The 15,755-nt window shown below is 38.2% G+C and overlaps 1 protein-coding gene and 1 pseudogene across 5 annotated transcripts in view; both read right to left on the bottom strand.

Moving 5' to 3' along the window:
- The window catches only part of LOC140726365 (janus kinase and microtubule-interacting protein 1-like), a 395,420-nt gene that overhangs the window by 38,492 nt on the left and 341,173 nt on the right, over window positions 1–15,755 (bottom strand). For all 5 annotated transcript variants that reach the window (XM_073042649.1, XM_073042647.1, XM_073042648.1 and 2 more), the window contains 2 exons: window positions 14,129–14,197; window positions 6,271–6,348 (listed from right to left, as the gene is read on the bottom strand). In XM_073042649.1, coding sequence (XP_072898750.1) covers window positions 6,271–6,348; window positions 14,129–14,197 — 147 coding nt within the window. The remainder of the gene's footprint in view (window positions 1–6,270; window positions 6,349–14,128; window positions 14,198–15,755) is intronic.
- Window positions 4,262–5,657, bottom strand: LOC140726369 (serine/threonine-protein kinase ICK pseudogene; annotated as a pseudogene).

The raw sequence follows: 15,755 nt of genomic DNA on the forward strand, positions 1-15,755 counted from the left end.
CCCTGCCCATTCCATACAAAATAAATCAAAAATATTTAAATCATTGTTTATGACTTGTAATTTTTTTTTTAAAAAGGTATATTGACCCCAACACTTGGGATCAATGAGTCATTTGCTAATTCTCTGAAAAATATATTTGGAAGGTTTTAAACCATGAGACAAAATGTTCCATTCATTGAAAGGAAGTAACAGGTTGCATCTATGAACTGACAATGCTGAGCTCACAAAACTCCCAAAATGGCACAAGGCCAATGAAGTACTTCTGAAGTGTGATCTCTATTGTCTTGGAGAAGATGTGCAGGCAGCTGGCATATGGCAATGACTCACATGGTGCTGAGATACATCATAGGATGTGCTGGGGCACATCATTAGTGATGTAACCTGGGTTCATCGGGTGCTTTGGCTCTTTCAACATCAGACACCCTCGCCCAGGCGACTCAGCCACGGTTGATCAAGCCCCAGTGTGTGTTCCAGCAGCATTGGTCTACAGATCACACGTCTTGACCATAGTCATCTGGAGGCTTGCTCAGCAGCCTCTGTGGTGGTCCTGGTAGCTCTTTTCTTTGCAGTCCCCATAATGCCCAGAAGAGAGTAGATTCTGCAGAGCGAGCCGCCAGCAAAACCTCTACACCTCAGCTCTATAGACTCACATCATGCCCTCCACCCCCATCTCTGGCTCTGCTCTACCAGCTGCTGGTATTTGACTTTCTTACACTTGAACGTCTCCTCAATCCAGTCTTCCCAAGGCACTGTCAGTTCTATCATGCCCACCTGCTTCAAGGTTTCTGACAGAATGACCATGTCAGACCTCAGTGACAATGATCCAATGAAGTCAAACAGCAAAAAGTGTAGCTCCAGGAAACACAGGCTTTGAATTGTATAATGAGATTTTTATATCCATCTGTAGGATTAACAGGGCATCAGTTTAAATGAAGACACAAGAGACTGACACAAGGTGCTGTATCCAGAGCAAGACAGTGGTTCAGGCAGTATCTATCGAGGAAAAGGTGAATTCCGATGAAGAGTCGCAACCCAAAATGGCACCTTTGATAGTACAACATATCTCCAATATTACACCGAAGAGTCAGCATGAAGTACTGACATACAACTTGAACCCACAACCTGCTGGCTAATGCAAATTATTCAAATTGTTCAAAGAATCTGAGTTTTTAAGCAAGTTATATAAATTATTGCACTGCATTACAGATACATGTAGAAGCTACACAACTAATTTCAAATCAGAAAATTTATAAATGTAATTTTATTGTGAATGAAAAGGTATAAACAAGGGACAGTTTGCTTCTTTTTCCCAATTATGCAAAGCACAGCAAATTAATTAGTATCATATAATAAAATGGTGCTTCAAAACTATTTGATATTTATCATATTTTCATGTAGATAATTTAACCACTGGCATTAATAAGGGATAATAAGCTATGAACAACTTTTACAAACATAACAGCCTTCACACCTTCTGTTCACATCTAGCTGAGAACCCCAAGAACTGTCTTAATTGAATCGTGAGCTTTGGTGTAACCATCAGAAGAAGCTGCATTTGGACCTTGCCAAATCTTATCTCTGTGGTTTGATGTCATTAAGACATTCATTACAAAATCATGTATATCAATTCTCCTGTTCTGGGAACAGTGTGCAAGAGTAAAACAAGTGAAAGAATTGAACATGCATTGGTAGCAGCTTCAATGGTGCAGTACAGTGAGGTAGCACAGTGGGGGTTGTGGGGTGGGGAGGTGGGCAAGGGCCAAGAAAGCGGGTGGTTTTCATCAGTAAAGCTCGTCAGCAAGGCTGGTTCTGTTCTGGAGATGGAACTGGATTCCCTGGTGGTTGTGTCTGAAGGGAAAATGCTGCAGAAGCTACGGAGCATTATGGACAATCCCTCTCACCCCTCCATGACATACTGGACAAACAGAGGAGCTCCTTTAGTAACAGACTGATTTCACTGAACTACACCTCTGAACGCCACAGGAGATCCTTTCTCCCTGTGGCTATAAGACTCTACAACTCCTCCTCCTTAAGAATATAAATATATGGTTCCATTGCACATCTGTATTTTACTTTTCAATGCACTTTTTGTATTTTTTTGTACCTCATTGCTTACATTTTGTATTTTTAAAGTATACATTTCTGACTGAGAAACCTTGCAACAATAATTTACTTCGGGATAAATAAAGATTTATCTTATCTTATCAAGGTCTCTTTGCAGGGCAACTCGTGTGGCAGACAGTGCTGAACAGAACTGGGTTTTATGTCTATGCCCATGTTGTTCCAGACAGAAGCATCATAAGGATGGTTCAGGAATGCACTGATGTGGCCATGAAAGTATCAGGCAATGCCTGTCTCTATCTAACAAGAGAGTGTCTAACCACCTACCTTTAACATTCAATGGCATTGCCTCACCATCAGCATCCTGACAAAATCTCAACTGGACCAGTCACACAAGTTAATTGTCAGATAGGCTAGGTATCCAGTTGTGAATTCTTCACTTCCTGATACTGACGTCTGCCTTCTTTCCACAAGGCAAAAGTCAGCATCTTCTTTGAATACTCTGTACTCACCTGGATTAATGCAGTACCAATGACTCTCAAGAGGTTCAATACCATCCAGGACAAAGAAGCCCACATGAATGACACCTCATCGGTCACCCTAATCTTCACACAAAGTGTCTATAGTGTATGATCTTCAAAATGTACTATTATGACATGCCAAGACTATTCGGACATCAGGTCTCAAAGTCAGAACCTCGTCCATGAAGAAGGACAAGGCAGAAGAAGCATTCAGCCACCACCAGGCTCCCCTCCAAATTGCACACAATCCTTATTTGAAAGATTATCATCCAGGCTTCTTCATCACTGGGTCTAAATTCTAAATTAGGAGAGGGTAATAAATGTTGATCTTCCTGGCAATGCCCAGATTTTGTTTCTGTTCTATATTCAAATAAGATCTGAGCTCTAAGCCCTCAATAAATGTATTTATTTACTTAGAGATACAGTGCAGAACAAGCCATTCTGGCTCTTTGAGTAGCACCACCCAGAAAACCACCTACTTAGCCCTGGACTAACCACAGGATAATTTAAGAGGACCTATTAACCTACTGACCAAAAGGTCTTTGGACTGTGGGAGGAAACCTGAGCATCAGGTCACCCATTAACCCAGAAGAAAAATGGGAAGAAAACGCCTCAAACAGTTTTAAGGAAGCTAATTAAAATCTTACTGATCATTTCTTACCAGGGAAATATTAACAAAATATTGGTGCCGTTTATATGTGACTTAATTCTTTAGATAAATGGACAATAAAAACATATACCAAATGCTCTATGTTGCTGCGCAACACAACTATATTGCTGTAAGGAAATTGTGAAAACAAGCTTGGATGGAAATAACCCTATAAATTAGTTCCAATGCCAACTGAAAGGTATTAAAGGAGGGTTTGGGTGTGGAAAGAAAGGGCATCAATGGGGTGTTGTACAGGGTGCGGGTGTGAATGTGCTGTTGTCAGTTAGAGGCAGGATAAAAGGTTAGTGGTTAGAATTTTCCATCTGGCAGACTTTTACTCACTTGAACCATTAGAGGAAGGAATTCATACGCAATACAAAGAAAGGGAAGTGCTATTTTTTTGGTCAGTAACATCAGGAAGCATCCAGGGTAGAACTGTGGTCTATTCCCAACAAAGAGAAGAACGTGTGCTTAACGATATAAAGTGATGCAAATGTTTTTAATCCTCCATTTTGTAACAATGGATTACTCAACAAGTTTGCTAGTCAAGGATACCGCAGATGTTACAGTAAGTTCTCACTTTAAGAAAATACCTCCTAATTGCTACGGGAAAATTTCAATGACTCACACTTGTAGTGCATCTCCAACTTGAGTATCCTATAAATTCCACTTTCATAAGCAAACATATCTGCACGTCTATTATCCTATCCTTTATCACAACGCTTAATGCAATTTAATAAACAAACCCTGAAATGTGTTATATACATTGCTCAATATATACAGAAATACAAAGGGATAAAAAGCATTAAGTTATTAACCAGCAAATATTCAAAAAAGCTCTTGAAAAATATTTTTCTAGGGGTAGGAAATATATGAATTATAATGGAAACAAACTCAACTATACCAAATGCAATTGTTTGAAAATCATCTTTAAATGTGTTAGCCTTTACACAGAAAATTAATGTTCAATAGACATTATGCTAAAAAGTAATACTCCTGACTTGCATCTAAATATTATTTACATCTGTTTTTATCTATGTCCTTCATATTTGGACAACCAGTCAATTCATCCATGTATTTGATGCATGTGTGGCATTCACCCACCGATGCTTTTGCTTGAATAATTATATAGCTGAATCCTAACTCTGATCGGATGGATTTCCAAGATGCATAATTAGAATCTGTTTTCACAACTGGTGTGAACTACACTCGTTGACCAGCAGATCCAACCTTTTTCTTATGAAATGTTGATGAACATAACTGGCAGATATCTTGATTATTTCAGATAGTGATATTTGGCTAATGAAGCTCTGGAAGTTGAACTTGCTTGAGGAAGATTATCTGTAGGGATATCATCACTGCTCAATTTAGTACTTGAAGGAGTCAGGTCAAAAAAGCTTTCTGTTTTCAATGGCAGTTCCTGCCTCATTTTTAAATCATTCAAATTTGCATTTTTAGCTGAAGAAGCAAATTCCAAGTCTCCAGAAACATTCCAGTTGCTGAAATCTTTCAAAATAGCACACTTCCATCATTGAGCACTGCATTTTGGCTTGGTGCTATTGAAGATATTATCTTCTCTTTTCATTATGTTTTTACACATTTTGATGTTTATTGGAGATAGAATATTTTGATGCTGTTTTGCTTGTTCAATGTTGCTCCCACTGTCACGTGAGCCTGTTGTATTAGCTTGCTGCCCACTAGATTAGTACTGAGAGGGAGTAATTTACTGTAACAGCCTTCAGGGTGGATGGGGTTAAGCAGGGATGGAGGATGAGGTGATGGTACAGGCTTTAGCTGATTAACCATGCATTTGTTACACATTTCTCTTTGCAGTTTCCCTGCTCTTGCACTTGTTGGGGAGTTCTCACAGCTTGACCAACGTGGCAGTAGGGATATCACAGTGCTTTGCTTGAGATTGGGCACTTCATTGGGTCCTGCTGCAGTATGTCCTTCATCAGCTGAATGGCTTCATCACTTGCATTTGGAATCAGAGGCCTGAGGTTACTTGGTGTACACTGAGGCCAGTGGAAGATCATGGCTGCTGCAAGCTGATAGCCTTTGAATCAATAATTCTTTTTCGGTATTCCTAAACTTAGCAAATATTGAAAATCTGATCCATTTCACTTGACCCAGGGAAAAGGGGTCTTAATGTGTGGAGTTTTTCCATGATATAACCAACAGCCACATATCTATAGGAGAACTGTATTTGCTGACTGAAGGATACCTTCAGGGCCTCTACACCATCTTGTAGATGGTCAGTAATAGGGCGTGCGAGATTGAATTTCACAAGCTAAGTCAAAATCAGCTATTTTCACAAGCTCTGGTCCCATACAAAGGAGATTTTCTGGTTTCATGTCACAATGAAAAACTCTATGTTTGTTGATAAAAGCTAAACCTTGAAGTATCTGATGCTTGATATTTCTTATGGAAGATTTAATTTAATTTATTTTAATGTAGCAGTAATCCAGTCATATCCACAAATCAGGAATGGACCCTCTCCTTGTAATGTTGCCCATGTGCTCATAATATACTCATAAAACAGATAGAACAATGTTAAATTTCGACATGCCATGCTCTCTTTTTATTTCTGACAGTCTGGTCAGTCTCCTCCCATTTTCCATGGTTTCACAATATAGGGTTAACTCATACGTTGCCAATAAGCATACAAACTTGGAGCTCTGCCTGTCAATAAGATCATGGGTAATCTGACTGTAATGTCAAAATTACCTTCCTGCTTACCATCATAGCCTTTAACCTCCTTGTTTATTGGGAACATACCTACTTCTGTCTTACAAATATTTAAAGGCTGCTTCCAAAACCCTTGAGGAATAGAATTCCCAAATAATTTTCTACATTTTTAAGTAGTGATAGTGCACGTCTTTTTTTGAATTATTTAATCAACCCAGGGCATTCTTTCCTTCTCATCCTATTACTTTAGTGCCAGAATCCCACCTAGCTGATACATGATAATTCAAACTTTATTGCATCCTGACTCTGCACAGTGACAATGCACTGAAGAATGCTGATTGGTGTCCCTACCATGTAGGCATGATCCAGAGCTTGTTTCCTGTAATCCAGCTCCTCTTCTAGGTAGCCCTTCTGTTTGCTAAACAGTTCCTAGTAAAAGAGAAAAAAACATTCAGCTTATAACTGAATCTGCCATTTGTATATAAAAAACAAAAATGGTGTAAATGCACAGTATGTAAGATATTGTATGTGGGAAGAAAGGGGTTTCAGGTTAATCTTTCATCTAAACTTGGAAAGACTGGAAATTGAACATTTCAAGTTGTAGTAAAGGAAAAGAGATGAAGAGGCCAAAGAGAACATATGTAATGGGGGACAAGGCGAATAAGAAGAAAGGCGGTGCTGCCAGCTGAGAATGTGTGTTGAACACTTGTTAATCAGAGCTGACCTGTCAGGATCAGATGAAAATGGAAGATGAATGAGAAGAAAAGCAGAGAGAAAACAATGAAGCATTAGAACAAAGAGACAGGGATATTGCAGTTACTGGAAACTTGAAATAAATCTTCCGCAGATCAGGAAACTATTTTGGCTTTTTCTTTTTACAGGTTGTCCTTCAGTTACAATGGATTCCATTTTTTAAGACGTCCATAAATCATTTTGTCCACAAGTCAGAAAATACACAAAATCACTCAATACAGGGACCATACCTCCACAGTATTGTAATGAATACTGTTTTTGAGGGGACAATAAACATGAATATTTATTTATAGTGATTTCCTACTTGGATATTGTTGTCTATTTAATATTTCAGTAGCAACATTGCAAATACATTGCTTGATTAACCATTCCTGTTCATTTAAATAATTATGAGTTATATAAAGATATGTGAATTGCATACATCATGACGCTACCACATGATAAATGCATGCCTTGCTTAAAGTAAAAATAAAGCGAAATCCCGCTCTCCTGGGCTCCCGCTTTTTTTCTTGCAATCCAGCAGACAAAAATAAATGGACTGCACAGGGAAGAAAAAAAGATAAAAAGTCAAGTTGCAGTTTCAAAAAGAGCACTAATCTGCATGCTATTGATGAAAAATCTGATAACGATGAGAGTGACACAAGACTGGGTAGCCTTGAGCTTTTCAATGTGAAAACAAATATAAACTTCTTACCCCAGAAGTGAACCGCAAAGTAATTGAAATGGAACTGGACACTGGTTTAGCTGTTTCAGACACTCCACAAAATGAGTTTCAACAGCATTTCAAAGATACTGAACTGAAACTTGCAGATATCCAACTAAGAACTTATACAGGAGAAAATATAACTCCTTTGGGAATCATATTTGTAACAGTGAAATACAACAACCAACAAGCCACATTGGGCTTACATGGGGTAAAAACAGGAGGGGCAGCATTGTAGGAACATGACTGGCTGAGAGAACTGCAACTTGATTGGAGATCCATCCACCATTTGTATGTCACATCCCTTGTAATATTGTCAACTGAAAGTTAAATAAGAAAGGTACTGGATGATGCGGCACCTGTCTCCATGCTATACACCATGAACTGTTGCCCAACAGAGGACAAACAAATGTTGGTGCCATCTTCTGTGCCTCTGGTTGGAAAGCATATTGGACCAAGGAAAGACCATGCTGCTTAGATTAAGTGTGGAAGTGACAAAAGCAGTGGTCTGACTACAACAGTTTTTGTGGGTAACAAATTTCAGGAAGCCTCTGATCAGGCAGTTACTTGCAAAATGTGACTTGGCTTTAAGCTGGAAGAGACTTCAAGGAACTTCAGGAAAGTTGCAAGCATTCAGATTTAGATTTTTTTAAAAATCAGAATATTCTCTGTGTGCATTAAGGTTACTGCATGAACTTCAAGTGAGAGACAAAAAGCTACTTGTAAAAGTAGATGCAAAGACCAAAGCCCAGCAGGATGAGAAAGCAGTCAATGGGAATACGAAGACAGAAGATTTGTCAGATTATGTCATGGATGAGGAAACCAAGAGTAGAAATAAAAGGAGCAAAAGAAGGATTAAAAAGAGAATACTCCAGTGAACTAAATCACTTTCCCAAGATCAAGAGGCAGAAACTAGAAGAAGAAAAAGAAGAAGAAAGATATCCAAAGCTATCTGAACAACTTCCTGCAATCTCCAAGTCAGCTCCTACAACCACCATGGAGGAGGCCCCAGAACCTGAGATTGTTTTCACAGGCACAAATCTCACCTGCCAAGCAGAGTGCCCTCCCTTATCAGGTGAGACATTATCCCACAAGACCAAGAAATCCTGTGGAGCAATTAAATTTTAGGCCTGAATGAGATATTTTAATATTTACCATATATGTGAATATCTGTACAGTAATTCTAATATATAATATACTGTGTATATAGTTGAGATGCATTCTCTATTGAGTTGGAGTTTATAGCTAAGCAGGGAGCATGCAGTTTATCTGAAGTATTTGAGTAATGTTGTAAATTTATTGTTTGATTAAGCGTTTCTGTTCATTTAACTAATTCATTACAGGTTATATGTAAAAATACATGAATTACATACATCATGATGATACCACAAGCGTGCATCTTGCTTAAAGTAAAAACAAAACTAAGACCCATTCTCCTGGGCTCCTGACTTTTTCTAGTAATTAGTTTTTATGCTTCAGAGTTACAAAACATAACAGGTATAATGCTACAAGAATAGAATTCCCACACGCAATTGATAGTTTGGATAGGCTTGAAGGATCACAAACATCGGCTGAAATAATTGCTTATAAATTTCCAAAACAACTCCCTTAAGTGGCCTCATGTGGTACAACTGACTGCCTGTACTTTTAAGAGGCAATGACGTCTGATCACTATGGGGAGTTCCATGTAAACAGGCTTTTTATAAAGACTGGTTTTCTTTTGAATCTAATTACATTATGAGAGTTTGTTCACATGTGCAGGCATCCACAGATCAGGTGCTTGCAGCCCAGGTAGGGCTTGTGCTAGCCTGGAAGTGCTTGCTATTAGCTCTTTCTGAGGGATATTTAATGTCCCCACTATGCCCATTGTTTCATACCTTGCATTGTAGAGACATAGAACACTACTGCTCTTCAAGTCATCTGGTCTATGCTGAACTATTAATTGACTATTTCCATTGACCTGCACCCAGACTGCACCTCTCCCATCTATGTACCTATCCAGATTTCTCATAAATGTTGAAGTTGAACCCAGTGCCACCACTTTCACTGGCAGATCAATCCACACTCTCATTACCTTCTGAGTGAAGAAGTCCCTACTCACAATCCCTTTAAACATTTCATCTTTCACCCTTAACCCATGACCTCTAGCTCTAGGCTCACCCAACTTCAGTGGTAAAAGCCTGCTTACATTTAACCTATCTATACCCTTCTTAATTTTGTATACCTCTTTCAATTTTCCCCTCATTTTCTTATGTTCCAGGGAATAAAATCCTAATGTATCCAACCTTTCCCTAAAACTCAGATCCACTGATCCTGCAACATCCTTGTAAATTTTCTCTCCACTCATTCAATCTTATTGATACCTTTCTGGTAGGTAAGTGACCAGACTGCACAAAATACTCCAAATTAGGTCTCACCAATATCTTATACAACTTCAACATAACATCCCAAATCCTGTACTCAATACTTTGATTTATGAAGGCCAACATGCCAAAAGCTCTCTTTCCGACCCTATCTGCCAGTGACACCTCATCTGTGATGACTTCTCACCTTCTCCATTCTATACAGGCATTTCACTAAAAGCAAATTACCAACTCCAGGCTTCACTCAGTGCAATGCAAGTCCTTCACTTCTGTCCGTTCTAAACTGACCCAAGCTATTCTTTCAACAAGTAGTTCATTAAGTCTTGGTCGCTGTGCACATAGTGAGTGAAACCAATAAGTTCCAGGCATCAGTACCAACACATTATATAAATAGGATAGTGAAATGTTTATGTACTGAACATTTGATCTGACAGATAAAAGTCAAAACCTGGGAAATTAGATGTTTTTTTTAAAATGGAAGTTAATTACAACAGCTATGAAATGACTGGATTTTGTAAAAATGTCATTAGTTTACTCCTGTCTTCCAGGGATGGAATCTCTTTTCTTTACTTTGTTTGGATTTTATGTGACTTCAGACCCAGTGAAGAGGTTCCACAGTAAATACCACCACTGCTCAGGGCAAATGTTGATGGACAGTAAATGTTGACATTGTCAATGATATCCACAGCCCACAAACTATACTTCATAGTGAGCTGCTGTAGACTGATCATGTAGATCACAGAAATGGCTAAATGCCATTGAGAACTTTTGGTGAGAGGAAGGGGCAGTGGATTTGGATTAGAAAAATCAGTTCAGTCATCCAACCAGATAACTGATTCAATGTTCCTGGGAACAAACTGGTGTGATTGAACCTAAATGTTTGCATTACTGTGCTTCTTGGAGGACTGGATTGCTAAGTTCCCTCATCCTGGTTTTGGCTAAAAGTCTAGCAGCAGTGTTCTGAATGAGTTGAGGTAGGTCAATAGATTGCTTTGGAAGGTCATTAAAAAGTGCTTTGCAGTAATTTAGTTATTTAACATAATAGCGATAATTAGCTTTTCAGTATCAATACGTGACAGAAATAAAGGTAACTGCAATATTTCTTAAGTGTAGAAATGCTGCCCTGGTCACTTTCTTTATGTGGGATATAAAATTCAAATCTGCATCAAGGATAACAGCCAGGCTTCTTCTAATTTTATAAGGTGAGCCAAGTTCCTGAGTTTATCAAGAGGTTTCTCTCGTTTGGCTTTGGGACCAACCAGAAATATTTTAGTTTTATCCTCATTTAGTTTTAGGAAATTCTTGCTCATCCAATTCAAACACCAATACCTCTGAATGGAAAACCCTACAAAAAGTGGCAGATACAGCCCAGTCCATCACAGGTAAAACCCTCCCCACCACAGAGCAGATCTACACAAAGTGATGGTACAAGAGAGTAGCATACATCATCAGGGAACCCCACCTTGCAGGGCATGCTCATTCTAGTTGCTGCCATCAGGAAAAAGGAACAGGAGCCTCAGGGCTCACACCACCAGGTTCAGGAAAAGTTACCAGCCCTCAACCATCAGGCTCTTGAATCAAAGGGAGTAACTTCGCTCAACTTCACTTACCTCATCATTGAACTGTTTCCACAATTTATGGACTCATTTTCAAGGATTCTTCATCTTATGCTATCGATATGTATCACCTATTTATTATTATTACTATTATTATTGCTATTATTTCTTCTTTTTCTCTCTTTTTGTATTTGCACAGTTTGTTGTCTTTTGCACACTAGTTGTCCAGCCTGTTGGTTCAGACTTTCATTGATTCTATTATGGTTTTTGTATTTGTTGAGTATGTCTGCAAGAAAATGAATCTTGGAGTTGTATATGGAGAAAAATATGTACTTTGATAATAGTATACTTTGAGCATTGAATTTTGCTTACTGCAGCCATACTAGAAGTCAGGAAAGATCGGATGTTATCATCACTTGGCTCAACTGATTGTGTGCCATCTGCATAACAGTGGAAATCAGGTTTATGTTCTCTAAAGATGTCTCCTAAGGGCTGCGTGGACAAGGAGAAGAGGAGGCAAAGCAATATTGTAGGTATTTGAAGTCTGTTCTATTTGTCTATTTTTAGCCATATCCCTCTCTTATTAGATAGATTTAAAGTATAAGTTAATAGGTTGTTGTTTAGTAAGTATATCAAAGGTCATGGGGAGAAGGTAGGAGAATAGGGATTGAGGAAGAAAATAAATCAACCATGATCGAATGGTGGAGCAGGTCCAATGGGCTGAGTGACAAATTTTGGTCCTGTATCTTATGGTTTTGTGGTCTTATCCATGCATCTGTCCAGATTTCTTTTAAATATTTTGATCATCTGCATGGTTAAGTATCATATAGGAATCTGATTGACCAATCTCTCTCAGTTTGTTCATATGCACCTCTATAGTTATGTCAGTCTAGAGATGTACAGTAGAAGCATCCTAACAGCTACATTATGGTACAGAAGTTGTACTGCAGTGGGCAGGAAGGCTCTACAATGGGTAGTGAAAACTGCCCAGCGCATTGCCAGCACCACCCTACCCACCACCAAGGACATATATACAGAGGGGTGTTGGAAAAAGCCCAGCAAAGTCATGAAGGATCCCTCCCACCCTGCTCATGGACAGTTTGTCTCACCCCATTTAGAGAGAAGACTATTTAACATGCATGCTAGGACCATCAGATTCAAAAACATTTGTTTGTAAGTCTGATCGATACCTCCACCCATTAACCTATCCCTCCAAACCCCCAACCACCAGTACCTTTATCAATTCCTGTAAAGTCACCCAGCATCACTTTATGGGCATACAATCAATCTATGAATATAAGCTATCTTATGTATCCATATTTATTGTATTCTTATCTTAATTTTTTTTGTGCTGCATTGGATCTGGGGTAACAATTATTTAACTCTCCTTTACATTGAACAATCTTGATCTTGATTTTGATCATAAACCAATTTCTTAGAAGAAGCACATGCACTGCCATAGTATTTTCAGAACATTTTGAATCTCTTTACTTCTAATGAAATCAATTCCCACAAGGGATGCTCCAACAAATACCAATATTATACAGATCAGATACTTATTTTAAAAGAAACAAATATTATTTGGGATAGCAGTGGCATGGAGTTTGCAGAGAACTTAGAAAATTAGAACAATGGGAAGAAGATTAATTAATCAGAGGCACAAAGAGACTTGGGAGTTCTTGATCAGATTCTTTTAAAGTTAACTCACAGGTTCAGTCAGTAGTAAAGAAGGCAAATGCAATGTTGGCATTCATTTTGAGAGGGCATAAAGAGCAAAGATGTTATAAGGCATTGATGAAAACACATTTAGAATATGTTGAGCAATTTTGGGGCCCTGTATCTGAGGAAAGATGTTCTAGCTTTCTTGATGGTCCAGAGGAGGCTCATAAAAGGGAGCATTTGGTGCCTCTGGGTCTGTACTCAGTGGAGTTGTGAAAGATGAGGGGTATCTCATTGAAACCTACTGGATATTTTAATGCCTGGATAGAGTGCATGCAGAATCTGGGAACTGAAGGCACAGCCTTGGAATAAAAGAACTGAAATTAGAAAGTATTTCTTCAGTCAGACAGTGGTGAATTTGTGGAACTTGTTACCACAGTGGGCTGAGGTGGCCAAGTCATAGGGACTACTTCAGGTAGAAGAAATTCTTCACTAGTAAAATGGTTTTAAGGATTATTCGGATAAGGTAAGAGAATGGGGTTGAAAAAAAGTCAGCCATAATTGAATGGCAGAACTGGCTCAATGGGTTGAATGGCTTATTCCTCCCCCTATACCTTATAGTCTTGTAGGTACACCAGTTTCCCCCGCTGCTCATGGAAATACAGCCAAGGGATTTTTTGGGAGAACACGAGTCTCCATTTCAACATCTCATCAAAATAAAGCCACATCCAGCAGAATAAAACACCTTCAGTAGTGTCCTGGAGAATCAGCCCAGATTTTTGTGGTCATCCTGTTGAAGATTAGAGTTTAACTTGGATACTTCTCACTCAGCAGCAAACATGCTGACAGAGCCCTACCCAACAACAGGCACTAAAAAATATTGTACATTTTCTAAATCCTGCACTTTCTACTTAGCAGGAACAAAATAGTTATTTAAAATATGGACAGCAATGCACTTGAAACAATGTATTTAAATCAATTTACTATTCAAGGAGCAATGACTTATCTGTATAACCTATAAACTCTGTGAATATCAGCTGGTAAAGCTTGTTTTATTTAACCCAATTAATAATTGCTAAATCATTGGCAACACCCATCTTTTCACCCTTTCAAAGTGATCCAACAGATTTCTAATACAGTATAATCCTGCTCTGCATTAACACATGTAACGGTACCTTTTCATTCTCCAGGTCCAACATCTTCTGATGAAGAGCAGCCTCTGTACCTTCAATCTGTTTCAGCCACTGTATTTTTTTTAACAAAGCACATCAAAGGAAATGAGTCAGTACACCAATGATGTTAATCCTAGTAGACATAATTAGCTAAAAGGTCAAAAAAATTGAAACCAGATAACGGAGATGACATCTGCATGTTTACAAAAGATTGATTCAAAATCAGAAGCATATGAAAGGCACTTGTGCTTTTCATTTCTACATTATGGGCATTATTTAGAGCAGAAAACTGCCTACAGGAAACAGCATTTCAGATTTATTCTTGGAGAAATTTAGCACAACACAGCCTGCTACATAAAACACACAGCATATATATTTAAAAATGTATATATTGTTTCCCTGTGAAGAATGTTGACCTGATTTAAAAAATAACAATATTTGACAGAACTTTTCTTTGGGAAAGGTGAAGAATTGGGTTTACTCACACACCTTATAGTACTAATTGGTATTTTGTTATTGTTAAGATATTTTGTTGGACCATGCTATGTTCAAAAACAAATGAAGAAATAATTACACTATTTTTTCAACAAAAAGATCGAAATAGAAGGGCAACGTTTCATGGAATATAACAATCCAGTACCATACGATACCAAAGCAAATGGGAAGATTCAGATTAGGGATGATCCCATGTATTGTAGATCATGCTCAAGCACCATAAACTGTGACACCCCGCCCTGTCCATCCTCTTCATAAACTTGTAAATATGCCCTTTGTCTCAGAAATCAACAATCTTTAGGTCATTGTTTGAAAAGGTGGCTTCAGATGATGTTAGTAACTTTGATGCACTGTCTTCAAACAAAGGCACTTAACAACATTTTGGTTTGAGCACATATAATATAAACCACTTAATCCAATGAATCACAGAAACGCACCGACTCACACCAAGGCATTGCTCCATGAGGTTGCTTAGAACTAACAATACAGTTGCTGAAGAAAGAATAGTTTCATAAATACTCTCTCATTGAATAAGTGTATCCTCACAAACTCAAGACTATAATTGCTGCCAAAGGTGCATTTACTAAATACTGATTTGAAAAGGGGTAATACTCTTATGCAGTCAACTATTTTGTGTTTGATTTTTGCCATTAATTTAGATCACTTTGTAGAGATCTATTTTCACTTTGACATAAAAGAGTGTTTTCTGTTGATCAGTTATCAAAAATAGCCAAATTAAATGTGCTGTGATTCAATGTTGTAAAACAATAAAATTTCGAAATCTGCCAAGGGGTGAATACTTTTTATAGGCACTGTAGATGTTCTGCTTAAGGAAACTTTCCTGAACATATTTGACAAACTCTTTCCCATCTAGTCATTTTACAGAATTGCTGTCCCAATCAATATGTGGAAAGTTAAAATCACCTATTATCACAGTCTTATGTTTCTTATGCAATCTTTGTACATATTTGCTCCTTTAAATCTCATGGACTGTTATCTGATTTATAATATAATTGCATTAATGTGGCCATGCCAGTTATCCTCAGTTGTACCCATTAAGCGTCACGAGACAAGCTCTCCAGTTTGTCCTGACTGAGCACTGTCATGACTTTTTTTCCTGACTAGTGATGTCACC

This window comes from Hemitrygon akajei, chromosome 4 (genome assembly GCF_048418815.1).
Source record: "Hemitrygon akajei chromosome 4, sHemAka1.3, whole genome shotgun sequence".
Taxonomy (NCBI): Eukaryota; Metazoa; Chordata; class Chondrichthyes; order Myliobatiformes; family Dasyatidae; genus Hemitrygon; species Hemitrygon akajei.